The 25,962-nt window shown below is 41.4% G+C and overlaps 2 protein-coding genes across 2 annotated transcripts in view; both read left to right on the top strand.

Annotated features, from left to right (window-relative positions):
• The first annotated feature begins 24 nt into the window (after nucleotides 1-24).
• Nucleotides 25-22,576, top strand: LOC147800718 (acetyl-coenzyme A synthetase 2-like, mitochondrial). The gene is made up of 15 exons (XM_087142796.1): nucleotides 25-89; nucleotides 579-675; nucleotides 1,148-1,294; nucleotides 4,008-4,060; nucleotides 4,868-5,043; nucleotides 5,541-5,693; nucleotides 9,503-9,650; nucleotides 10,612-10,749; nucleotides 11,305-11,397; nucleotides 13,089-13,198; nucleotides 15,528-15,654; nucleotides 18,129-18,256; nucleotides 18,543-18,606; nucleotides 19,800-19,921; nucleotides 20,499-22,576. Coding segments are annotated over exons 1-15 (1,722 nt in total). The 5' UTR covers nucleotides 25-88; the 3' UTR covers nucleotides 20,664-22,576.
• A 1,790-nt stretch (nucleotides 22,577-24,366) lies between these two features.
• The window catches only part of LOC147800717 (papilin-like), a 73,832-nt gene continuing 72,236 nt past the window's right edge, over nucleotides 24,367-25,962 (top strand). Inside the window, exon 1 of the mRNA XM_087139341.1 lies at nucleotides 24,367-24,546. Within this exon, the coding sequence (XP_086995467.1) occupies nucleotides 24,542-24,546 (5 nt within the window). The 5' untranslated portion in view covers nucleotides 24,367-24,541. The remainder of the gene's footprint in view (nucleotides 24,547-25,962) is intronic.

Genomic DNA, 25,962 nt, shown 5'->3' with positions numbered 1-25,962 from the left:
ACATGTACTTGCTCAACAGTGAATTACCAAATAGAAGAACACTTAAGCCTGCAAATTCTCCAAAGATACTTTTTGCATACACCATATAAGTAAGTAATATTTACTCGGTAGGTTTCCTTCCTGACATTGTAGAGATTCGTGAAAAAATTCCATTGGTGCTAATATGTTTTGGGTTTTTTATTGCTAAAAGTAAGTAGACATTACATTTAGTCTTTCACAGCCAAATCTAAAGTCCTAAACCTTCCCTGCAGATCCTAAAGGAGTTGCACTGCATTTTGCAGGATTGGGGAATAACAGAGGCACTTGCAGATCATAGACACTGGTACTGGTAGTGTACATCGGTTTCCTGCATAGCGAAAGATTGTGGAAGACTCAGAATGTTCCTATCAAACTTTTACTGTTATTTTGCTCCCTGCTGAGAGCGGCTACTTGATAAGAATAATTTCATTGTGTCACTGAAAGTGTCTCTGCTCGCCCTCATGCCACAAGTCTGTCAATTCTCCTATTTTTTAACGTCTGTTTCATTACGTTTCTTCTTTAACTTCTTGTCTGTTTTACTTCTCGTTTGACCTTTCCAGTGAATTGCATTGATCGACACAAGGAGGCAAATCCAGACCGAGTTGCTCTCATATGGGAAAAAGATGAACCGGGACAAGAAGAGAAGATTACATACAAGTAAAATCAAAATACATTTTGTTTCTTGACAGTTTGCTGAACGATTGATGTTTTGAACGAGATGGAGAGGACTTGGGTTTACTGTAGGACTTGAATGGTTTTGTTTCATTTCAGGGTCTGCCGTTTTGCAGTTTCTTCCCAGTTGTATAAACTCTGTTTTAAATTGAAAACAGAAGGTGCTTTGTTGTTGCTCTGTACCGTTTGCAAAGAGAAAGAAAATTTCCATCGGTCCTGTCAGTAAAGTTTATTTGAAAGTCACTTTTAAATGTTAACAAATAATGTTACGAAAAAAGGAAGTCGTCCATGTGTGTAGTCACTTAAGTTTTAGGATTTGAATCAGATTGGAGGCCTTGTAATTTGTTACAAAATCCCCTTGCTGCCCAGTTTCCCTAATTCCTGAAATTAAAAAGGTTGCTTGGCGTTGAATAATATCCAATCCAATCCAAAAACGTGTGTTCTTATCCAAATACAGACAGCTGTATGACATGACCAATCAAATTGCCAATGCCTTGAAGACCCAAGGGGTGAAGAAAGGTGACCGTGTGGCCATCTACATGCCTGTCTCCCCCCTCGCTGTGGCTTCCATGATGGCCTGTGCTCGGATCGGTGCTATCCACAGGTAAAGTGCCAGCCATTGGTAGATAGTTTGGGAGTAGATAAAGGATGAATGTGGACTGTGGCCCCCCTGAAAAAAACGGATGAAAGAAGTTTGTACAGGACTTGAAAAATAAGAGAGGTGCCCTCTTGGGCCATTTAACATCCCGTCCCACCGGAAGAGAGTGGACAGCCCCCAAATGCCTCCTCAACCATCAGAAAGGACATAAAATGTTTACAGAAAGAGATTCAAAGTGTTTTGCCCTTGAAAAAATGTGCTCCCCCTTGGCAAACTTTTATACTCGTATCATACCAGAAGTACCTCTCAAAAGAAATTATATGTTGATACTAATAGAACTTCATTACTCAAAAATAGTCTTGTACAATGCGGTGTCCAATACTGGAATAGCCTAAATGAAATTATAAAAGCAGCGCCCACTTTATTAACATTTGCTCTAAAGTTGAAATATCTAATATTTTCTGAATACATCACCCGTACCGACTAGAATTGTATTTTGATGCATTGTATTATCTCCTACCTGTCAGTGTTTGTCCGTATGTGTATCACTGTCAAAAACATATTCATGTCTTGTATTGTCCTGTGTTATAATATGTATGTCTGTCAATAGGTTAGGGTACAAAAGCAAATCTATGCTTCACCCTTTACCTAAATGTTGTTCTTTAAGATGTTAACGTGTTAATAAATAAACAGAGGTGTACTGGATTTGCCCTCAGTGTTGGCAGCATGCAAGTGCTGATAGCTTTGAGTGGTGTAGTAAATGTACATGTTGGAACTCTTGTGAGTTACATTAAAAAAAACTGATAAACTGAGTTCTTTAAATTCACGTGCATATAACAAATTCTCCATACTAAAGACACTTTTGCTATACCTAGTGATTTTGAGGCCAATTTTGGATTAGTTACAGTGCATAACACCTTGCACAATGCACTGTTTTCAATGGATAAGAAGGCCACAAAGGAGCCAGTCCATTCCAGAGTTGTACAAAAGCTTTCCCCAAATCACGAGGTATAGCAACAGTCTCTTTAGTCTGAGGAATTCAGTTTGTAATGTTTATGTGCAATCAGATTTAACACAGTGTACCAGATTTTATTCAAATTTAACTGGCAGAAGGCTAGTTGCTTCTTACAATGAGCTATCAAGCGTTATCATTGCCCTATCATGCGGCCAAGGGAATATAAAAACTTACATGTAGTACTCAAGGTAGAATAGTAAAAATTACATATACTGTGTGATATATCATAGGCCACTTGAACGCAACCTGTAGTTGAGGTTTTACAGTAATACTGACCACTTCTCCTAAGACATTGATGAGATTTTACATCTTGGTACCTCTGTCTTGAATACTGTTCTTTTATTGGCTGAGAACAATCACATGACCGGGTGACAAATACACATGCCATCATCACCTTCGGCCATCACATCACATTGTGATATCTATTGAGTAGTCCCCACCCCACAGTTCAAATCCATAGTGCGTGGACCACTTGCCAGACCATTCACTGGTACCTCTGCAGCTTTCACCATACAGTTGATAATAGTTAACTCTAGTGGGAGCAGGGAACCGGTACTGCAATATGATCAGCTGATGGAGCCCTGCATTTTTTTGTCCACAGTTGAAGTCAGCTGGAAGTTTGTTTCTGTGTTTTAAGTTTCACAAAATGTCTATTGAGCTTGGAGACACATGCCAATTTTTCTTCAAAAATGGTTTTTAAGACATAAAAATATTCCATCTCCTTTGAGACTTGTGTTACCAGCACAATACGGGTGGTTCACAGTAGTGGGCCTCCACGAGTTTACATCGTGTTGACCAATCACAGTACGCGAAATCTGTTGACCCAGTGCACGTTTGGAAAGTGTGGAAAAATTTCCTGCAATGTGATTGGTCAACGCGTTACAAAATCCTGGAGGCACACTATTGTGTATGAACTGTAATAAACCGACGTTGTGATGTACTGAGTCTCTCAGCATGTTACAACTTTCTTACCAGCAATGGACTAAGATACTTGTCAGTCGGGTTAAATTTGAGACCTTCAGGTGAGGAGAATGTTACAAAGAATTCAAGATAGTAACAAAACATTCACGGACCGCTGTGATTTGGGACATGATCTTATAACACCCTCGTGCAATATACATTTACATGCGTATATCATTTACACAATTTCAGTCAGAGCCAGACCAATGGCCACAAAAAGGAGAACTTTAGAGTTTTTGTTAGATGTCTCTGTGATGTCACACATACACTGTACATTCACTGAAAATTGATCACTCAACTTTATGAAGATGAAAACAGGCTTCATGAACAACCAGTCCCATACATAAAGTGTTTTAAGATTTTTTTAGATTTAGATTTGTTTATTGATTGAGTGCATGTGATGTACATGCATGCTCTTTCCTTTGTAAATGTTGTGATATAGAATTAATTTGTAAACAGATCATTGAATTGTATTGTTGTGGGATTCTAAAACTTGTTGTTATCTAAAAAAAAAAAAAACCATGAAATTCAAATGTATTGCACAACGTAGTGTGATATACAAAAGTGTATATAATGTATGTACATGTAGCTATTTAAAATAGTCTTTGTATGTTTGTATTTTTACCTATGTTGTGATGCTGTGTCATGTAAATGTATATAAATGTATATACATACATGTACACCCCTGTCTGATAAAAACTGATTATATTTTAGTGAAATTATTTTTACTATTTGGTTTTGCAGTGTTGTGTTTGCTGGCTTCAGCGCTGAAGCATTAGCCAGCCGGATTAGAGACGGTAAGGTTGTTTTGACTTTTTGCATAATGATAATAATTCGAGTGTATGAAACCTTTAGCTTTTTGTTAAACTACCCCAGTGATTTCCTGGGACTTGCAGTATTTTTGAGGGATTTCGAACGGCGCAGCTTAGCCGGTTTTGCATGAAATTTACAATGAAGTCAATATCTCAAGTTTGTTCAACGAAGAATGTGTACTATTATACATGTATGTAGCTCATAGTGCTTGATTTCAAAGGACTCAAGAAGCCGCTCTGGAAACATGTTTTGAAGGAAAGGGTTAAGGAGGTTTGGGGAAAAAAGCAACAGAAGAAAAGCCATAATTTCCATTAGTTTGTCATTTACACATGTATTGTCAGCTTGGCCAACTTGATTGGAAAACATAATGCAAGTACAGAACTTCATGGATTGTGGTGGAACCTACCTAGATGTACCGTACCGTACCCTAATCAAATGTGGAGGAGTCCTACGGAATGTGGGAGGGGCTCTTTGGAGAGCAGCAGCCTTATGTTACATTTTGGAGGCATAGTGCCATTTCCATTGCACGTGCGTGCACGTGCGTGCATGTTTCTGTTTAATACAGGGCAGCAGGGTTGTGCGCATTCCAATGAAAATTTTGTGCCGCTTGCCCCACATAATCAAGACCTTGCAAAATATGTCATTTGTTGGTTCACACCAGTTGGCCACACAGCAGACTTTGCTGTCCCGTGCCCCACTGCTAGTGCGTTCCTGCACCTGACACCTGGCCTGAGAGGTATTTATGCTACAGTGGATTTCATTTGTACCCTCTGATGTTGATTTCTGCACAGGCGATGCGCAGACGATAATCACGGCAGACCAGGCCGTGAGGGGGGGCAAGGTGATTGAACTCAAGAAGACTGTTGACAGTGCTGTCAGTCTGTGTCCAAACATCAAGCGTGTGTTTGTAGCCAAGAGGACGGGGAACCCTGTGCCCATGTCACAGACTGACATTCCACTGGAGGAGGTTGGTTTTTACATTTAGTATGTAGAAAACTGATGGTATTTAACTTGCTGTATTTGTGCCAGTGCCTATTGTTGCAAATGGGTCATTCCATGAGGTTGGGGCACAGTTAGTGACGGTGTCCTTGTTACATGGGTAACTTTCACCACCTGTCATGACCTGTAGATTACGTCATTTACTCTGTAAAAATAACACACACCTCTGTATTCAGCCTTGCAAGATGTATAACTTGGAATCCGCAGGCAGGGAAATAGCTGTTCATTTTTACGGAACCCATGTAACGATGGACACCGTCACAAATTGTGCCCCAACCTCATGGAATGACCCAAATAGAAGCCATCACAAGTTACAAGAAGTCAGTCACAAAGCAACCACGAGTCAGGACTCAATTCACAAGCAAGTTGGTCCCTCGTCAGTCACAAGCCAATCACAAGTCATAAGATCTTCAGTCGGGTCACTAGCAAGTAAGTCCCAAACCAATCACAATCCATTATTTACAGGCCATGTCCAGAGAATCCACAGAATGCCAACCAGAAATCCTGGACTCGGAGGACCTCCTCTTCATGTTGTACACATCAGGATCCACGGGGGCACCCAAGGGCCTGTCACACTCCCAGGCAGGCTATCTACTGTATGCATCACTCACGCATCAGGTATTTATACACAGAGGCTGAGAACATGTGCACAAACGGAATTAAGGATTCCCAAGGCAAGATTGAAATTCTCACGGTTTACTTGTTGCTGTCGCTCTTTCCCATGTGTCTCAGCTGCAAGGGAATCCACCAAGCATACAGGTATTTGGGTAATTCTATAAATTAGGGGTCCAACTTGGGGACATTTTTGTGTCCTGTTATACGCGAAGCCAGTCAACTTGTCCTCATGTAAAATTGTAACCACTTTATCAAACATTGTGCAGATTGAACTGTATATTGTACAAATCATAAACAATGTAATCCTGTTTGATCTACAGAATGTGAACAGTACTAATATTAGTTCCATCCAGAAAAGCTGAATGGTTTCACCCATAACAGAACACCAAAATGTCCCCAAGTTGGACCTCTAATTTATAGAATCACCCATGTACATGTAGCAGTAGTTGACTCTACCAGGTGTACTGGAGTGAACAGTGGTATTGTAATAATGAATCCAGCCTCCCCCCTCCCCTGACAGTGTGGTGGATAGATTGGGGCTGTGGATTACGGGTAGAAGTCTCAGCATATGAAAGCGAGGATTAGCTGATTGAGCTCGTCCACAGAAGGGGGTAGATGGCATTGACAGACGGGGGTGCCCAGATGGGGAACCCGAAAATGCCAGCAGGGCTAAACATTTAGTGATTGTTTCTGTCCAAAAGTATAGACCAACCAGTTGAGAAATGACAAAAGGGGAAAGGGGGAGAGCTCTCATTTGAAACGGAAAGCAAAATTAAATGGGCTGGTGCATCGCCTCTGGGTCTGCTAGCAGCACAGGATTCTAAAACTTCCAGAATGTGCTTTTTATTCTGAATCTTACTGCAAACATTTGTATAAATATTTGGTTCACATTTGTGTGGCGTCAGTAAGAGGACTCAAAAAGTAAAAAAACAAAGAAAAAAGCCAGGAGTTATTCATTTTACACATGTACAGACTTATTTTTCTCATACTTGTGTTTACTGCAATGTCCTGCGGTCAGATCCCGGCACTTGTTTTGCATGTACATTGAAAAAAAAAAGCACTTTCAATTACGTGAGTGTGAATGTGACGTCAGCCCGTGGCCACCCACTCACATTTTCAGATGTACTTCGCACGAATACCCACGCCACGCCTAGGTAGTTAACAAAGGTCTCCCCTGGCCCGTCCTTGGATGTTTCATTCTGTTGGAGACCTTGATTTTTTTCCCAGCTGCCTGCCAAATCACTCATGCAATAAATGGGATAGACCTTGACCACATTTAGGTCTATTTAGGTGTTGTGCATAAATTTACAGCGGTGCACATCCGTAAAGTGTTGTTGGAATGTGTACAAAAGAGCGCAGGCGATTTATTTCATTTCTAATAGGAGTAACAATTACACCATAAAACTCTGCAAGCACAAGATATTTATAACTGACAGTAGCACTGAAAGGAAGCCTTGATAGGTCGCTACTCAAGGAGTCCATTTTGTGAGTTTTACTTTGGAACTTGTTTTGTGCAACTTTCTTCTTTCAAAATGAAAGAAAGCTGTTATGCATCTCCTTTTGGTTACTGTTTTTTTTTTTAAACTCCATGCACTTCCTGACCAATGAGGGCACTGTTGATGTGATGTCATTACATGAAGACACCGTTTGGTTTTTTTTCTTGATATTGTAAACCCAACATCTGCACATATTTGTGAGGAAACATTGCTTATAGGGCTACTAAACTTAAACAACAAGGAATCACCAAAGAGAAAAAACATTTGACAGCAAAAGAAATGTCACACTGATTTCTACCTTAGATTTCTCATATTTGCTCATAATTGCATTATATTGAAACTTGTATCAGCATGAAATGATAAAAAGCACTAAAATGCCCTTGAAGTGGCTCTACGAAAAGTAAAAATCAGATTATATGGAACTCCAGCATTTATAAAACTGCATTAAAATTATAATAGTAATATAAATAATTCTTGATATAGCGTCTTACATTAAAAAGGCTTTACAAAGAGAATCACAGACATAAATAAAAACCAAATGGCAAAATGATTAATATAAACATTAAGAATAATACCTTACAAAAATGAATATCTTGAGTTACATTTTTAAAAATCCAGTTCAATTCACAATCACAAAATTGTCCTGCATGGCCTATTAATTGAAGGACCTTTGATGCTACTTTGGGGGCCGATGTCCACCTCGGGAGCAGGGCGGACGTCAAACCTGACAGTTCTGGGGATTCTTCAATGCCATGTGGCCATGCATAATGTATTCCTAGGAACTGGTAACCAGATCCAGTCAAACATGCCCTACAAGGTTTTTTTGGTTGGGGTGTTCTGATTTGGTTGGGGTGTTTTTATTTGCCTCAGAAAGAGCAAACTGAGTCCTTTGTTTTGGTGTATCGCTCAGTTTGGCATGCTGATGAGAATTTGTTCTAGATTCACTCAAAAGCCTGTAACTCAACTCTAGCAACTCATGACTGATCCTGTTAGATTAGGTGATATTTTGTGCGTCTCAAAAATATGCAGCAATTGACACGGCCTTGGAAAATGATTGTTGGGATTAACATGATTATCCCACCTGTAAGCTTAATTATCGATGCTTGCAAATACGTCCATGTACACTTCTGGTCATGTCAATTGGAAAGCAGTCTTGCTTCAGCAGAAACTGGATTCCTCTAACAGAGAAAACCTGACCTGTTTTTGCAGATATGTTTATAGTGATCTAGTTCACAAAGAACTGATCATGTTAAGATACTTTGCGCCTTGTGCGTGTTCCCATTGCTCTGCAAAATCTGACCTCAAAATTTTGTCACTTTACACATCATCCTTGAGCATGTTTCTTTCCTTTTTCATTTTTTTTTTGGGGGGGGGCCTACTACACAAGCATTTGTTCCGAATCGCTAAATGAAAGAGCTGTTTTTGTAGAATGATCAAGTCAACACAAACATGGCAGATCTCAACCGTGGGAACATCTCAACCGTGGGAACACTTTGCATGAAGAATGTGAAGAGCACATGAAATAAACCTTGTCCAGCCCAATAGATTTGTAATGGGAATAGGGTTCATTTATACACAGGCTCTTCACGGTAATGATGCCTCAGAACCCATCTGATACTTGTTACAAGAGATTTTACATCAGGCAGAATTTCTCACACACCGTTGAGTACAACACTATGCCAAAAATACTAATCGTAGCAATCTCTTTGTTGGTGGTTCTTTGTTCACTTATTACATCGCGGAGAGCTAGCAAAGGTGGTGCAAACTCTACTCCAACAGGTCACCTTTAGGAGTCGTCATTCAAGCGGAAAATCTTTTGCACTGTAAAGCAAGTATGTGGAGCAGTTTGGGTGTTGTGAAAAACGGTGTTGTAGTCGAGACCTCTGAAGACCATCACAAGACCAGCATGAGACCTCCAGTCTGAATTCCAGCCACGCACTGCAGTATTTCAGTGAACTGTAACAAATGCATTCGTTTGTTGTTGTTCACCCCGGTATTTATATTAATGGGTCTCATGAATGGTCTTGTGTCTGGTCTTGTGTCTGGTCTTGTGTCTGGTCTTGTGTCTCGTCTTGTGTCTCGTCTTGTGTCATGTCTTGTTTCTGGTCTTGTTATGGTCTCGACTACAGCGCTGGGGAAAAACTTAAATGCCCGCCTGCATGTACAAGTAAAAAAGGATGCCTGGTTATCTTCAAACAGCACAGAGACAAGGTAGTCTGTTACCAAAACGTGTTTGTTAATGGTATCCTAATGCTGATTTATACAAATGTGTTCATTCTTTTGGTTTTTTTTTTACATTGGAATTACTCATTGTAGATGGTGTTTAACTACCAGCCTAGTGATGTGTACGCCTGTGTAGCAGATATCGGCTGGATCACAGGCCACACCTATGTAGTCTACGGTCCACTAAGCAATGGGGCTACCACTGTCCTGTTCGAGAGCACGCCGACCTACCCTGATCCAGGTATTATCATCTCTTCAATCTGTGCCTGGGTGTGTTTGAGCTAGGCAGATATGCTTTTCAATCAATGAAGTGGCTTCTGGGAGCTTGCTTAAATACCTTGATTTGGGCATTTTGCATTTCACTGAATTCTTCTGTATCTGATCGAGGGTTCACTGGTGTACCCCGATCCTGGTACGAGTACATGCACACAGTGTTGTTCTTCACAAATAATGCTTGAATGTATATTTGAGGGTACCCCAGCATACCCTGATCCAGGTATTATACTTTCCAATCAGTTATTGGGCATCAGTGATGATTGTCCACCTCCGGACATCATGCATTTTCCCACTTTATTGGATTCTGTGCTAAACTGTGCCCTCTTTGGTAAAAACTGCACCGTGGCTGTGCCCAAATGTAACAGCTATGGCCAGAAATGTATGTAATATTTGCTCCCAAAGAAGCCACTGGCTACACACTAGCCGCTTCCCTTGGATATGAGCCTTGGTTTTGAGTCGAGCCAGGGTTTCATCTAGGACTAAAATATCTGCCTGTCATATCTAAAATGTTAAAAACTGCCTGTCCACTCCCAGCAAAATTTGTGTAATGGATCGGGAAATGGAAACTTGACGTAGCTTTGTTGAGAGCAGAGCCTCTCACATAAGGTCCTGCAGACTTTGTTGGGAGGAGAAACTTCTTAGAAATGAATACGTTTACGACATGACGTCACACTTTGTTTACATGTGTGCTTTCCTGTGGCAGTGAGGTTAGACTAGATCCATCGAGCCAAATAGGAAAGCATACATGTAAAGATAACATGATGTCATCATGTTATAGGTCTGTTGGATTTACCGATATCATGCCCCGGGGGGGAAGATTTCCCCAGAAACTTCCCCTCCGAATCTGACCTCCAGGGATTCAACAACGTTTGGAGGATCCATCCAAACGAACCAGCTGTGCTGATGCTGTGAAAAATGTTTTGCAGGTCGGTACTGGGAGATGGTTGAAAGGTTGAAGTTGAACCAGTTCTACGGCGCCCCTACAGCCATTCGACTCCTCCTCAAGTTTGACTCTTCCTACGTCACCAAGTATAACCGTTCCACGCTCAAGACGCTTGGCTGCGGTATGTAGTCGGTGATGCAAAAGTGACCCTATTCTGCCAAAAAGACATGACCCTGTATGTTTTCGGTTCTTGCTGACATTAAAAATCCATGCTCGTTCCATGCTCTTTGTTATTTCTATTTTTTCCCCTAAAAAATAATGGTTGTTTAACAATAAAATAAAATGCCGATAATATGTGGTATGCCTGTTAAAATCAGGACCTGTAAATTCTAAGAAATGAAACAAAACGATAAGCATAAAATAAGCAAGCATGAAAAATTAAAAGCCCATTAAAGATCTTGTGAACTGTCCTGTGTCATGGTCACTAGCTAGAAAACACTGATAACTATAAACAAATTGTAAGGTAAACATGTAAAATGTCAAGGAAAATTGATGTGTCTCCCCATTCCATTGAAATGGTAACTTGCCACCCATTTGTTCTTACTTTCACCTGACTGTATGCAAGTTAGCAATACAAATGTTAACTTTTATGAATTGTTTTTGAGTTTGGGTTTGGGGGGTTTCTTTTGAGGACACAAGTTCGCAATCTTTTTCTCTGTCTCCTTTCTTTGTCCAGTTGGTGAGCCGCTCAACCATGAGGCTTGGGAATGGTACAATAACATAGTAGGAGAAGGAAGGTGCTCTCTAGCAGACACATGGTGGCAAACGGGTGACAACATATTTTTTTTCCTAAAGTTTGGGCCATTTCTTTCTTAATATTAGGAATACTTGTAAACAACAGAATCTTTTCAACTTTACATTTGCACCCACCTCCAGAAGTTGCTAAGCGTGAAGTTTCCAAATAATGGATGGAATCCATTTTGCAAATTAAATTTGAATAAAATTTGGTGCACTGGGTTCTTTAAATTCAGGTGAACATTACAATTTGAATTCTTCGTAGTAAAGACACTTGTTGTACCTCGTGATCTGGGCCAAGCTTTTGCTTAGTTACAGAAGACAAACCTTGCACCAATACTTTGTTTTCAATAAATAAGAAGGGCACAGAGGAACCAGTCATTTCCAGAGATGGTGGTCGCTATGCAAAAGTTTGCCCCCGAACCACGAGGTATATCAACAGTGTCTTTAGTCTGGGGAATTCAAATTAATTTTGGATTTTTTTTGCCCTGCCTGACTTGTATTTTAACACTGTATACTCAGTGTTTGCCCCCCGGAGGCTTTTGAAGAAAACCACAAGCCTACTCAGGTGGGACTTGAACCCACAACCCCCTGCTTACTATTTCAGACATCTTAACCACTCAACCACCGAGCATGTGGGTGTCAGCTGGCTGGTTTGAGTCAGATGTAGCAGCAGGTACAGCGAACAACTGATTTCAAGGATGGATTTGCGCCAAGGAGATGTTAATTAATTTTGGATTTTTTTGCCCTGCCTGACGCGTTGTGTAACACTGTATACTCAGTGTAGGAAGTTGTGGGTTCGAGTCCCACCCGAGTACGCTTGTGGTTTTTCACAAGCCTTCGGGGGCAAACACTGCGTTTACAGTGTTATAATACGCATCAGGCAGGACAAAAAAAATCCAAATTAATTAACATCTCCCTGGCGCAAATCCATTCTTGAAAACAGGAATTCAAATTGTTATGTTTATGTTCAATCAGATAACTCAGTGTACAAGATTTTATTCAAATTTAACTCGCAAGAATCGTATTGTTTACTCAGTTGTTGAAGGTAGAGGTATTTGAGAATAGGTTATTAGTTCGATTGAGAGAGAGTCAGGTCCCAGTTCTGAAAGAAAGTGGCAGTCGAAGTCTAAGCTCTGCACCTGTTGACTTCTGCACAGACACCTGATGTGGCTGTCTCGTGCAGTTGACGCTGGCATGGGTACAGGGGCAAGCTGAACTTGAAAGTGAACCCCTGGTGTTAGGCTGTCCAGGGTGATTTTGATGATCAGACTCTCAAATGACTGAAGTGAAGGGGCATAGCGAGAAGATTCCACAGTGGGATTTTCCTGGGATGCATTGTGCTTTGAGGACAGATTTTGCTGGAAGAAATGTATTCAGCTAGTCAGGAACTAGGCTGATGGAGTGCAAGGTCACTTCTTCGATTTGAAGGGCACACATGTTTTAAAGAAGATTCACTCAGCCTCTTAAACTGAACGGACACATAAGCCAAAGACGTAATAAAAGCCATGAAAAACGGTTCCTTCATCATAGTTCTCCCCTTGTTACATGTACATCAGTACTTGAGACCAGCCATGTGATGTACATGTACTTAGGATTGACTAGGTGTTGTGTCCAGAGCATAGGGAACTCAGGCTGAAAGTTGGCAGGATCTGAAGTATAGGGAACTCTCTGGGATTTGCACCTGCTGATGACCACAATGGCTATATTTGTGTCTGCCCACAGAGACTGGAGGCATTATGATCACTCCCCGCCCATCCAGCCCTGGGGCTGAGATCCACCACGGTCCAATGACGCCATTCCTTGGTATTGAGCCTGTTCTCATGAGCGACACAGTAAGAAATTCCCATCTTCTTATCCCGTTTGCCATCCATGGTTGTTCCCCTCAAAAATGACCCCAACGCCCCATGATGCATGTGGTACACTCACGGCACATTAAAGGAATGGACACTCTGATTAATGTTTTGCCGTGTGCTTGCAATCAAACACAAAATAATATGAGAGTGTTTCTGCCTCTTGGACCACAAACATCGCCCCACTCATGTAGCATTTCAGAAAAACTAGGATAACCCCCCCCCCCGGAAAATTTAATCTAATTTATAGCAGAAAGGACACCATTCCCGTCCCCCTGGGAATGAGTATTGGGTTTTAATATGGTTGAACATAACAGGCATCTTAAATTCTAATCCTTGCTCATCATTCATTATTAACTTAGTTTATTAAAGGTTGTGTTGGAGTAGCTCACCTAGGTCGACACAAGTTAGCTGTGAGCTGGCGTACTCTAGGCCTACACAGGTCAGCCACTGGAAGCCTGGTTCCTGGAGTATAGTCAGTTATAGACTTGTGTGTACATTGCTCACACACATATTCTAGCCTAAAGCAAAGACCTAGCCAAGTGGGAAAGACCTTTTGCTTTGTTTACAAACACGGACCCTCATGTGTTATGGTCAGCCACTGAAGTTCGCATGAAGTTTGCCCTTGGTGGGTAATAGTTTTCATCTGGAAATGCACATTTACCTCAGTAGTGTTAAAAAGTGAGCAAATCTCATTAAAAACTCATGTTTATTATTTGGAGTTCAAACAGCTTCCTTTTTTACACTTCGGGAATTGTTCTGCCAGTTTTGTATTGATGGCCGGCCATAATGAGTCAACCAAATACTGTGGATGTGAATCTCACTGAATGAATGAATGACTTCTGAAGCGTTTAATTAGCACCCCCCCCACTTGTAGTGGCCAACCTCTGTCCCTTTGCCGCAGTCTGTCAGGGTGAGCTGCTCAAATACACCCACTGTTTTCTCTGTTCTTGATAGGGGATGGTAATAGAAATGGAGTCTCTGGGAAGAAAAGAATGGAACTTGCTCTCGTCCGGGGAAGGGGGGTAGATCAACAGATTCATCAGACACAAGATGGATGTGTACTAAGGGGGGTAACCCTTCCTCGTTAATTGCCGTAGCATGTTGCCAAATGTCCCCCCAAAATTGCCCCATAACTGAACATTGGCACAACAGTATCCACCTAACATCCAACACACCGAACCTGTCTTAGAGATCTTTTGTGCTTGCGGGGTCCCCCTTGCACGTGTACATGTACTTGACACGATCACGTTTCCATTACATCTGTTATACATGATTGCATTTCCATTACTTCATTCATTTTCGTGCATTGCTTGGATGGGCCTGGAACTACCCTTCATCTCCATCACATACATGTGTCTCGTCACCAGGATCATGTAAGTATCCACACTACCTCATGATATCAGCTCTAAACACTGGTATGGATGGCTGAAGATGTTTTGGAACTATGATGATTTTAAGAACTACTGCAGGAGAAAACTGTAGGATGTTAGGCCACAAATGTAACAAAACAGTGGTCCTTTTGTTTTTTTTTTGTTTGTAATTTTTCATATATCGTCACTGTTTTTGGAAAAAAGACAAAGTGGCACAGAAGCATGATTTTTTTCAAATTTCTTTTTTTTTTTTCAAAATAAACCAGGCTATGTAATACCTACAACCTGGTGTAGTCCTTTTTTTATCAGATCTATTGAAACCAGCCAAATCACGATGGTCGCCATGGGGCAAAGTTCACTTAGACTGCATTTTCCGTTTTCACAGAACAAAAGTTGTCTTCCATAGGTTAGCAAGAAAGGGCAAAACCACGGGCAAACCTTGTTTAACCACTTTCACAAAGAGACAAAGTTGATTCCAGAAATGTATAAAAATCTAACTATTTTGCACCCGGCATGCACTTGTGTACTGCGCGTGCCGTTTTCATGAAGAGACAAAAGTCACACAAATTTTAGCATTATCACAAACCGACAGAGGTGTTTGTTTACAAAATGAACAAATTTAATTGATTTCCATGAATGTTGTTTTGTAGTTTTGTGTCATTTAAGATCCCTTCTTTCAGGAAGTAGTTAAGTCAAAAAACTGCTACGTACTGGAGAAAGAAGCCATTTAAAAAGAGACCAACTTCAAATGCGATTTTCTCGAAAGCTAGTTTTCTATCTGTGGTTAGACTTTTGTCTCTTCATGAAAAACAGTGACAGTTTGTCTTACTGATTAAAAATTTATTAAAGAAAAAAGGAAAACTGACTAATTTTGCTTTGTAATGTACTTAAAACATTGGGGTCAGATATTATCAGTACTTTGTTTGTGATGTCTTCAGACAGTAGAGATGACTGGGAATAGTGTATCTGGTGCCCTGTGTGTCAGACGGCCCTGGCCAGGTATAGCTCGGACCATCTACGGCAACCACCAGCGATACATTGAGACGTACTTCAAACCATACAAAGGTATATCAGATGCAGTTGACACACATTTGCTGCAACAGAACTTGACCCCATTTCATGGACCTGTCAAGCGGAAAATATTGCTCCCACCCCCCCCCAAAAAAGCAGGGGACTTGTCTCTCGCTGTGCGCATCTTAGGACGTCTTGGCTGGTATCCCGGATTTACCAGTCAAGTCCTTCCTGGGCTTGGCACAGTTCTGTGCTGTGGCGTTGGCCCCTGGATTTACAGGCAGATTATGGCCTCTGTTACCCTAGTCTTAGCTTCTGTTTCCCCTTGAAATGTTGCAAAGACGCCTGCAGGCTCACCATAACAATCCAGTAGACTAGTCTAACCGAGGTCGTGACTACACGATCATCTGTGGTTACATTACCGAACTGTAGAGGACAACTTCCCTTTGTCATACCTGCCAACTTTGTGGAATAAAAAATAGTAATGGAGCAAAATCATGTGATACATCAGAAGTATTTGCAATAAATGTGCACCGTGTCGCCCTATACAACACTGATAAGTACACCTGACCTGGTGTCAAATTAGAGGCAGGTACATGTACATGACAGACATGTGTGTACATGTCCCTCTAAATGACATTCTGAAGGGTGCCGTCTGCAATACATTCCCGGTGAATACATGTACCTAGTAAATGCTAATGATACTAGTACAAAATTTAGTCAGCTTTTCACCGGACTGGACTGCATTGCTATGGGTTTCGTGCTTTTTAAATTCCACCTGTTGCTTCACATCATGAAGTCCTCTGTAGGACACATTGAAGTCTCCTTGACAAAATGTACAAGCGTGTAGTGTTCTCCGACTTTTGAAGAAACAATCAGTGGGTACTTGTTTGAGTATTCAGCCCGGAATTTCTGCAGTACGCGCTGTTTTTGTGGCATTTTGTTTACTTCTTTCTCAGCACACTGTCGGGACCTTGATCACGTTGATGCGAAGCTGCGCACATGCACACTTGCACTAGCACTTCATGTACATGTATCTTCGGATCGCTTGTGCCGTGAAACATTGGTAACTGTTTTTTTTTTAAAGGAGCGGTTACTTCAGGGCACCCACAAAACGTGGAAGCACTTGGTGAATCTTTGGATCCTCGGTCAAACTAGAATGCTGGTGACCGTCATTTTGAGTGTGTTAAGTCCTAGGCCTGGGCATTGATGATGTCATTAAGATGGCATCGGTTGGCGCTTATACTGTACGTGCATGACGCACGGCCCGAGTAAATTATGCGCAACAAAAAGACGGAGAAATAATCGGCTCACCACACACTTCTGGTTTATAATAAAATCACTGTATTTAATCATCAGAGTAAATGATTTTGCAGAAATTAGCAGTGTAGGGCGATGAATTCGTAAGTCTTAATGGAGCTCATATTTTTGTCACAATTCCACCAAATTTGGAATGTTTAGCAGGTATGCTTTGCTTTCATGCAGTCAAAGTGTAGCTGCAATGAATTTTTTCTTACACACAATTTTTTTCTTCAACTGTGTATTCTTCTTCAATGTATGAACACTCATTTACATTCCCATGTGTAAATGCGTTGAAAAGTGCACTTTTTTAAACAAAAGCATCAATGCTTTCCCAGGCAACAGGGGGCGCTGTTGCTGTGAAGTCATCTGGGGAAGACATGGTTCAGTGCATTGGTGTTTCTGAGAGGGACTGATGCCTTCTTTTTACTATGCACATAAACAACAATGAATCAGCAAAGAAGAGAAAACTGAGTCCAGGAAAAGCTAGAAAATTGCAGGGCATTTCAGTGTTCAAACCAGTGTAGCATTGGGGCTTTCTTCATGAGATGACATCACAGTTTTGGAATACATGGTTGGTTGGTTGGTTGGTTGGTTGGTTGCTTGGTTGCTTGGTTGGTTGCTTGGTTGGTTGCTTGGTTGGTTGCTTGGTTGCTTGCTTGCTTGCTTTCTTGGTTGGTTGCTTGCTTGGTTGCTTGCTTGCTTGCTTGCTTGCTTGGTTGCTTGCTTGGTTACTTGCTTGGTTGCTTGCTTGGTTGCTTGCTTGGTTGCTTGGTTGGTTGCTTGCTTGGTTGCTTGCTTGGTTGCTTGCTTGGTTGCTTGCTTGGTTGCTTGCTTGCTTGGTTGCTTGCTTGGTTGCTTGCTTGGTTGCTTGCTTGGTTGCTTGCTTGGTTGCTTGCTTGGTTGCTTGCTTGGTTGCTTGCTTGGTTGCTTGCTTGGTTGCTTGGTTGGACTGATCCTCTCTATTCCGCTACACATATTTCAAAACTGCAAAATGCCACTAAAACACTTTTTTCAGAGACGGATAAACCTTGTGTGGACTTGGCAGAGTCCACACAAGGTCCACACCACCTACATTACGTGGACGTGTGTTGGTTCTCTGGTCCTCACAGGGATAGCAACATTGGTCATATGAGTGCTGATCCAGTTGTGGGAAATTACACTTCTTGATCAGACTAGAGAGCATCTTCGCTAGTTTCATGTTGTTGTTTGTGATTTGGGTTCTTCAGGTGTCTATTTCAGTGGTGACGGGGCCCATCGTGATAGGCGCGGCCATTACCATATTACCGGTCGCATGGATGATGTCATTAATGTCAGTGGTCACCGCATAGGAACTGCAGAGATTGAGGACGCTATGGTAAGTTTCCCCGTGGATTATCACTAGCCAATTGTGACCAGTAAGACTTTAGTCGAGTTTCATGGCTCAGGTCAAGACAGAAGGCATTGTACAAATCCAGACTGGGTACTAGTGTATCTAGTGACACACTTCTACGGAATGAAGAAATGTCAAATGTCATATTTTCGTGTAGTGCTTTTTTTTAACACTAGGTGCCTGTTATGACAACGTGCTGAAAGTCTGAAAGCTCCAAATTTGCCACACATTCACAGGTTCTTTGAACACACAGTACATTCCTCCATTACAGGATGAACACCCAGCTGTAGCAGAGACAGCAGTGGTTGGTTTCCCCCATGACATCAAAGGAGAAGGTGAGGCACCAATCCCAGACAATCTTAAGGGCCGTAAATGCGCACGGGCATTGATCTTGGCATTTTTAGCCACTTTATGCTGGAGGACGCGTAAACCTGCAGGGATCTTCCCTGCCGGGAGCACAAGAGGGCTGTATAATCTCTACACATACGGAGGGTCTGACCAATTCATGGAAGTAGACAGTGTGGTACCCTGACTTGGCCCTGTGGCTCAGCCAGCTGGTGTTGGCAGACTTCCCTGGTCGTCATCTCTTTGGAGGATAGAAAAGATGATATCACAAACAGAATGATGTTAAAAATCTTGTACAAATGACTCTAATGAACCAGCATTTGTGGTGTCCCGCTTATTGTTTTAAAAAAGTGGTCCCAGTTTGTTGTTTTTAAAGTTAAGTTTTTTGGGCTAAAAGTTGTATCATATTTTCGGCTGGTTTGTTGTGAAGTAATACCATTTTGGAGTGGTTAGAGAACCTTTTTGTCTTACATTTCAGAGCCGTTTTGGCGGTTTGCAGTGCATGCTACTTTGATCATAACGATACTTTGCTGTTTCCAGAAAATTGCCAGCGTTATTAGGTGTAATTCTGATTTAAGCGCAGCTGTTGGTTCCTAGTTTGAACTTAAGTTATACATGTTTGGGACTTTTCTCTCATGTGTTTCGACAAAGTGAATACTTGTGCTCAAGGAAATTTAGCACACCCAGTGGATCCTTGTGGAGAGCAGTGCGCTGTGCTCTAATTTGGAAATTTGTGTACTTGCTGTACAGACAGTTCAAAGGGATATATCTCTGAATGTATTACAGTATATTGACCGTCAGTTGTAGAGGTTTGCAGCAGCTCCATGCAAGGATATCCCTTTTTTGAGTACGTGTGGTTCTGAAAAGAACTGGAGGGTACTCCATGTTTCGGACAATGTGCTCTCCCCGTCGTCAGGAGGACTGCAGAGGTTCAAATGCTAAAGCGGCTTATCTGGAGGTTTTGAGGTGTGAAGAAGATGCTAACTCAGGATCCAACCAAAGGCTTTCGAGCAGAACACGGGATGCTAGCAGATCAATGGGATGTGTCAGTGTGAAGGAGGGGAGCGTGGGGGAAGGTGGCCAAGGGTACAGGAGACCCACAGGCTGGGAACATGTATATCGGGTGCTTATTTTGGACAGAAAGGAAGCATTGGAACTTGATTGTGGTTTTGTTCTCTTTCAGGCATATACGCCTACATCATTCTCAAGGAGGGAGTCAGCGAGTCAGAGGAAGACATCATTAAGGAACTGAAGCAGGCGGTGAGACAGAAGATAGCTGCCTACGCCGTGCCAGATTTGATACAGGTGTGTTCTGGGTGACCTGTGGAGCTGTGTGTGAGTGCCGGCACTGGATCCTTGGTGGCTAGCTGCAGTGTCTCAACGTCCCAAACATGTTTTAGAGTCAGAAATAACCCCCTAGCTTGTCATCCAACACCGGGATCTCACAGCTCTCTGCTCTGAGCCGAAGCACCATATCACCGGCAAAGAGGAGCGAGGCTAGTAAGAACCATTTCAGCTGGGATTGACATCCCTGGTGGCAACCCTAACGCTTCACAGCTAAACCAATCCATATCTTAATTATTATTCATTTCCCTACGAGGAGAGCTTTGTACTGCGCACTGAGACACAAACCAAAGATATGGCTAGAGGGGTGCTTCACTAATCCTGAGGTTAAAGTTGATGACCAAAAGTGTTGGAAAAATATGAATGTTGTTTTTTTTGTCCCAAAAAGGTATTTAGGATTTAGCTTGGTCCATAATCATCTTGAAGCCCTTAAGTGGTTTTAAGTGTACTGATTTAAATCACCGTATTACATTTTTATACCCCTAATGTTACTCATCATTCATCGATGTCACTGGGATATTCTTATCCCTCCTATCAGATCACCCCAGGCCTTCCAAAAACACGATCCGGGAAGATCATGCGTCGCATCCTGCGCAAGGTGTGTGCCAACCAGAGCGATGAACTGGGAGATGTGTCCACGCTGGCGGACCCCTCCATCGTGGAGGTCATTGTCAAGAACCATGTGAGGATCAGCCAGAAATGAACTCGAGTACACAATGCTGTGGCTTCCATTGATCCTAGGGTTCAAACCTTTCTTTGGAATGCTCTCCAGGAAATTCCTGGACTTCAGCCAGTCTTGGTCCCAAAATCCTGATCTAGACTTTTGTATACTTGTATCTTAGTTTTGTTGGTGTGTGTGTTTCCCCTGAAAGGTTTTCTGTATTTTTATTCAACTTTCAAGATTGAAATACATATTTCATATTTAACTCAACCTTAGAACCAACAGCATTCATGGATCCAGTGCTTTGGTTATAAATATCCCATGCCTTCAGGAAATCAGAAATATTCAGGTTTTTAGCCATTGTTTTTAACCAGTCTATTCACTGTTTGCAACTGCTTCTAACGCCCACTTTTTTTACCAAGCAGAAATTCCAGCAAATGGGCAATTTGAACATATCAAAGTGGGATCATTAATGAAGATATATTGCCGTAGTCCCACAGCTCGATTGAAAAAACAATCAGTGGTCAGGTTACATGGATGGTTGACATCCAGCCATATTGCGGAGCCACAGTGGTAATATTAAATCTTTGCTGAGACTTGTTTTTGATCACGTGGAGACAGCCTTCTCTTATCTGGAAGCCGGGGAAGATAGCGTGACACCGTGTAAGTGACTAGAAAGATTTTTTTGTGATCAAAGCCATAATTGGTTTCAGATGAGTTATTAGCGAATTGTGTGAATAGATCCTTTGCAAAATATTTTATTAATTGTATTGTAAATTCACGTGTGCCCTATTCATTTGAACGCACAAAATTAACGACCACAATTATACTCTGCCATCTGTTTCAGTATTGCAATTCATAGCGACGATCATATTTTTAAGAGGCTATCCAGAGAGGTTTTCAGGAAATTTTGGCACCCTACTCAAAACTTGGCCTTATTTTCTGTTTTGTTTCTTAATTGATTGCCTTCTTTGTTTCGCTTGTGGTGCCAGCATGAAATTATTTTGTTTTTAATTCAGGTCATAACATACCTACATCTATCAACATGCTCAAATAACCGCCTCTCTGTCGGCTAGATAAGTTTCTATACTAGTTGAAAGAGTAAATAAGTCTGTCCAATTTATGGAAACCACTTCCAAACAAGGGGAAAATTGCAGCAAGAAGAGTTTTTGTTATAATGACATATTTTATGGGCAAGCTGAAATGTTTATAATTTTGCAGAAATCAAACAGGTTGAAATAAAGATAATGTAGTCTCCAAAAGGATTAGGTCTCTATGTATAACCAGACAAATGGCCCTTGCAATTTATAGGTGACATACTGTGCATTTTTCACTCACTTTCATGAGTATCAAAACCTGAAAGAGAAAGACACATAGAGCCATTCTTTTTTCAAAGACTTGTCAGTTTCTGAAGCAGTGTCGCTGAATGCAGGTAATGGGCTTGCCCTTTTCACAGCTTGTGTGAGGTTTAATGGGAAATTTATGAAGTCCATTTGTGGTGGAAAAACACCTCGCAGGCCTTTGAAGTTTTTCTTTGAGTTTTCCTAAATTGCACCTATTTCATTTCGCACTTGATAGGCATTCACGCCTTTTAGGTTTTTCATTTTATTGTTATTATTTGAATGCTGCAGGCCGCTCCTGTGCCGTTTAAATGAATTCATTACATGTATGTATCTTATTAGCCGTCTTTCTACTATTAATGTATGTTAGATATGAAAGACAAGTAATCATGATCAAACTGATTTTGACGAGTGGTAACTGGAACTCTGTCTTGGTTAAGTGCTTCTTCTGACAATGTCAGAGCAGAATCGCTGACAAGGTGCAGTACGTTTTAAACAGCTGGGCTTGGAAGCTTTTTCAAATATTCCCAAACAGCTGCAAATAAAATTTGTTGCAACAATTGGGAGTGAATGTCAAATTACGACTGAAATAAAATTGATAAAAACGAAGAAAAATTTGTGCACATGTATATATGTAAGAGCTCTTTTCATTGTTAACATTGAAACAACTCGAAAAGTGACAAAAGCTGATTTTTTTGTATGAAGACTCCTCAACATTCCAGCATTGGAGAAATTGTATCCTTCCCCTAGTGTCATCGTTGTTGGTTATCCTCTCTCATCTTTGTTTCACCAGTAACACGCCCGTCGATTTCTCGGCCTTGAGCTATAATTTGGCATTTCTATGATTCCCATTGTCCGTTTGCGATGATTTAATTACTCCCAGAAATTACATTTAAAAATGAGTCGCAAATAAGCCTTTTTGCAGTTTGATTTTATCATTTAAATTCTAATTGATGGAACCGGAATTTAAGTTAACAGTGTAGTTGTTGAAAATGAGTTTGGCTCCAACTTGTGGATTTTTAGGTCACTGGCACTGATTACTGGAGTGAGTGGAAGTACACTGAACCGTAACGATAAGCAGGTAGGGGCAGAAGGGTCTCTGAACCTTACCCGTTTGCAAGGCTTACAATGGTTCTAGGATTGCAACGTCACGATCTTCGGCTGGATTTGAGAGGTGGTCTGCCACCACTGCTGCGCACTCGGCCGGAGATCTCGAGACCGAGCAGACTAAATAGCGCCCTCTATAAGGTGTACTCGGTTAGAAAAAAGTTCCTCTGCACTTGGCATATGTCTGCAGGGCGTCTAGGGTGTCCCAACTGTGTGACTGGTAATAAAAAAACAGCTTGCAAGAGGCGTTTTACCGCATGATTGCTTGGTGCAGTGTTGCAGTCGAGACCATCACAAGGCCAGTCACAAGTAACGGTGAACAATGACAAAGCAGGGCTTTTGTTGCACTTCATTTGAATAGGTTGTGACTTGAATTCAGACTGGAGGTCTTGTGTTGGTTTTGTGTTGGTCTTGCGCTGGTCTCAAGAAGGTCTTAGGTGGTCTCACCTACAACACTGGCCTGGTGAATACATTTTCTAAATATAAATAAGTAACAGTCAAAGGAAGCAAACTGAAATATCCTGTCTTGAAATTTCACAGATGGGTGAAAACAGCTATTTATGATCCTCAACTTTTAAATCAGTTCTGCTTCTTGATTTATCTAATATAATTTCACCACTTCCATCCTTGGATTGATGGGGCGCCTATTTGCTTTTGTATCTTTTTCATTTAATTAAATTCGTAATCATGAACGGAGATATTTTGAGACTGCTTGGGAAGGGTTTTTATGCGACTTTTATTTTTAAAAGAATCAAAATATCCTCCTCTCAAGGTAACGTAATGGCTTGGCCACTCTGTTTTTTGCAGAAGTCTCGCACATGGGGAAAATGAGATTTGAACTTGAAACCAACTGAAACAATTTCTAGCTAGCACAGGTGGTAAAGCTTTGGAAATCTGCTGTTTGCAGCTTTACGTTACTGCGACCATCTCCTGTTTTTGCGCTGTTTTTGGTAGGTGTGGTCAATCTTGATTCGTCCAAAAGAGTCAAGACCCAGTGTGGTCAGGACCTCACTTTACGAGAACTGCTAGCCTGCCTCTGCTACATGCCGGCACTGAGATCCGGCCAGTGTCCTCAAATGGCCGCTGATTGGATGAAAAGTTCGGTGACTCAACCAACTTTGCATAGCTCCACCTCCCTGTCGTTCTTGTATTAGTTTGTTTACGCTACACTGCGCGCCCAACTAAACTGGGCACCCAGGCCTCCTCCTATTACGTGCGGAACGCGAAACTCGACGTGCGGCTCACTTATGTGGGCGTGTAGTTTGAATCTGGGCACGTGATCCATTCATAATTTCGCGTCAATATCTCTGGTCTGAGCTGCGTGCCCGGGCATCAGTCTACTACCGGCGCGGCAATCAGTTGGCACGTGTACTGGTGCTAGATGAGTTCTGCATCCTTTGGCTGGTGGTTTGACGTTTATACTAATCTGAGGACGGAATCGACTGCATCGTGCATGCTGCTCGACTTCTCAGGATGAGGTAGGCATTGCAGTATGTTTTTGGTGTGTAGTTTTAAAAGACAAAGGTCGAGATCTTCACCAGGCTTTAAAGCGATTTCATTTGGTTTAATTTTTCATTTGGAATAATTCCTCCATGGTTTCACCATCGTGGTTTCACGTTTCAGGTACCGTCGCCTAGCGCCTGTAGTTCTAGGCCTAAGGAGGCAGGATTTTTTCTTTTACCCAAGGCAAATCCTAGATAGCCTACATATGTATTTTCAAAATTGTGTGAGTTAAAAGTCACAAAGATGCTATTATAAGTTTAGGAGACTTGTCATTCTGTTCCTTGCTCTGCGCTTGGTGCTGGTTTGAACTGACAGTGACACTTGACCGACGCCGATATCACCTGGATATATTCCGGGTGCGTGTTTGAAATGCCAGCCTTTTCAGCGTGTAGTTCAGACTGTCAGAATGGTTATGACTGTTTTCGTACCTCCCTGATCTCAGAATTTGCACCGCAGACTAGCGGTGATGTAGTTACTAGAAAGAATCCTGTGTATTAGACCATACAGGCCCCCCAGGCACCCAAACCCCTTTCCTCGTAAAAGCGCTAAAAATTTAAACTCATAAAATATTAAAATGTTTTAGTCCAATGTGTATTACTTTGAAACCTGCCCAGTCGTGAACCCCAGTATTAACTGGCCGTCTAGCATTGTTCAGTTGCTAGTAATACATGTATACAGTATTTGAAAAAAAAAACTAATTGGGATTGGAAAACACTTCACAAATTAGTGGGTAACTATCAACTACAGTGTTCTCGAAACCAAAAGTGTGGACACAGCTAACAAATGTTAGATGACACTCTTTTCTTATTTTATGTGGCAAGGTTTTCACGAACTCAATGTAAGTATAATTTGCATGTAAAAAATTTGAACAAATACAGTTTCAAATGCATGTGATATAATGATACATGTACAATGCAATTCGTAAAAGGAAATTCAAATTCTATTTAGGCCCACATGGTATTCCAAAATCCAAGAAACTAAGGAAGAATTCCACACACATCACTAATTCTTTTCGTTGTAGTTAAATATCAGCCATAAGAAAGTCACATCATGCCCTAGAAGTAAATTTCAGCAGGGAAACTGTTGATCATTTAATACTTGGAAAAACTTGGAATTTTCTAGGCCAGTCTCATAGAGTTTTAATATGCAGAGGGTGTTGAGTAATGCCTGGCTATATGCTAGTGCTACCTGAAGAAACTCCTATGGCGAAAATTTTAGGTCCAATACTTTATTTCTGTCAGCCCATTTGTGTATCAAGGCTTACACTGGGCTACCCAGAACTGGTTTTATTTGATTTCAGCAACCCCTCCCTTACAAGTTTAAGCTGATAATGATTAGATTTTACATTTGCTGTAATTTGAAAACTAGCAGATTTAAATTCATGAATGTGC

This window comes from Acanthaster planci, linkage group LG01 (assembly GCF_054643075.1).
Source record: "Acanthaster planci isolate LZ-2023a linkage group LG01, COTS_SCS, whole genome shotgun sequence".
In the NCBI taxonomy this organism is placed as follows: Eukaryota; Metazoa; Echinodermata; class Asteroidea; order Valvatida; family Acanthasteridae; genus Acanthaster; species Acanthaster planci.
The sequence above is the reverse complement of the archived record's forward strand: the minus strand, read 5'-3'. Positions and strand labels throughout refer to the sequence as shown.

What these genes read in the sequence shown, in the direction of transcription:
- LOC147800718 (XM_087142796.1), top strand. An exon ending in CTGACATTCCACTGGAGGAG is followed by an intron (nt 5,044 to 5,540) that starts GTTGGTTTTTAC and finishes CATTATTTACAG; the next exon opens with GCCATGTCCAGAGAATCCAC. An exon ending in GTACTTCAAACCATACAAAG is followed by an intron (nt 15,655 to 18,128) that starts GTATATCAGATG and finishes TGGGTTCTTCAG; the next exon opens with GTGTCTATTTCAGTGGTGAC.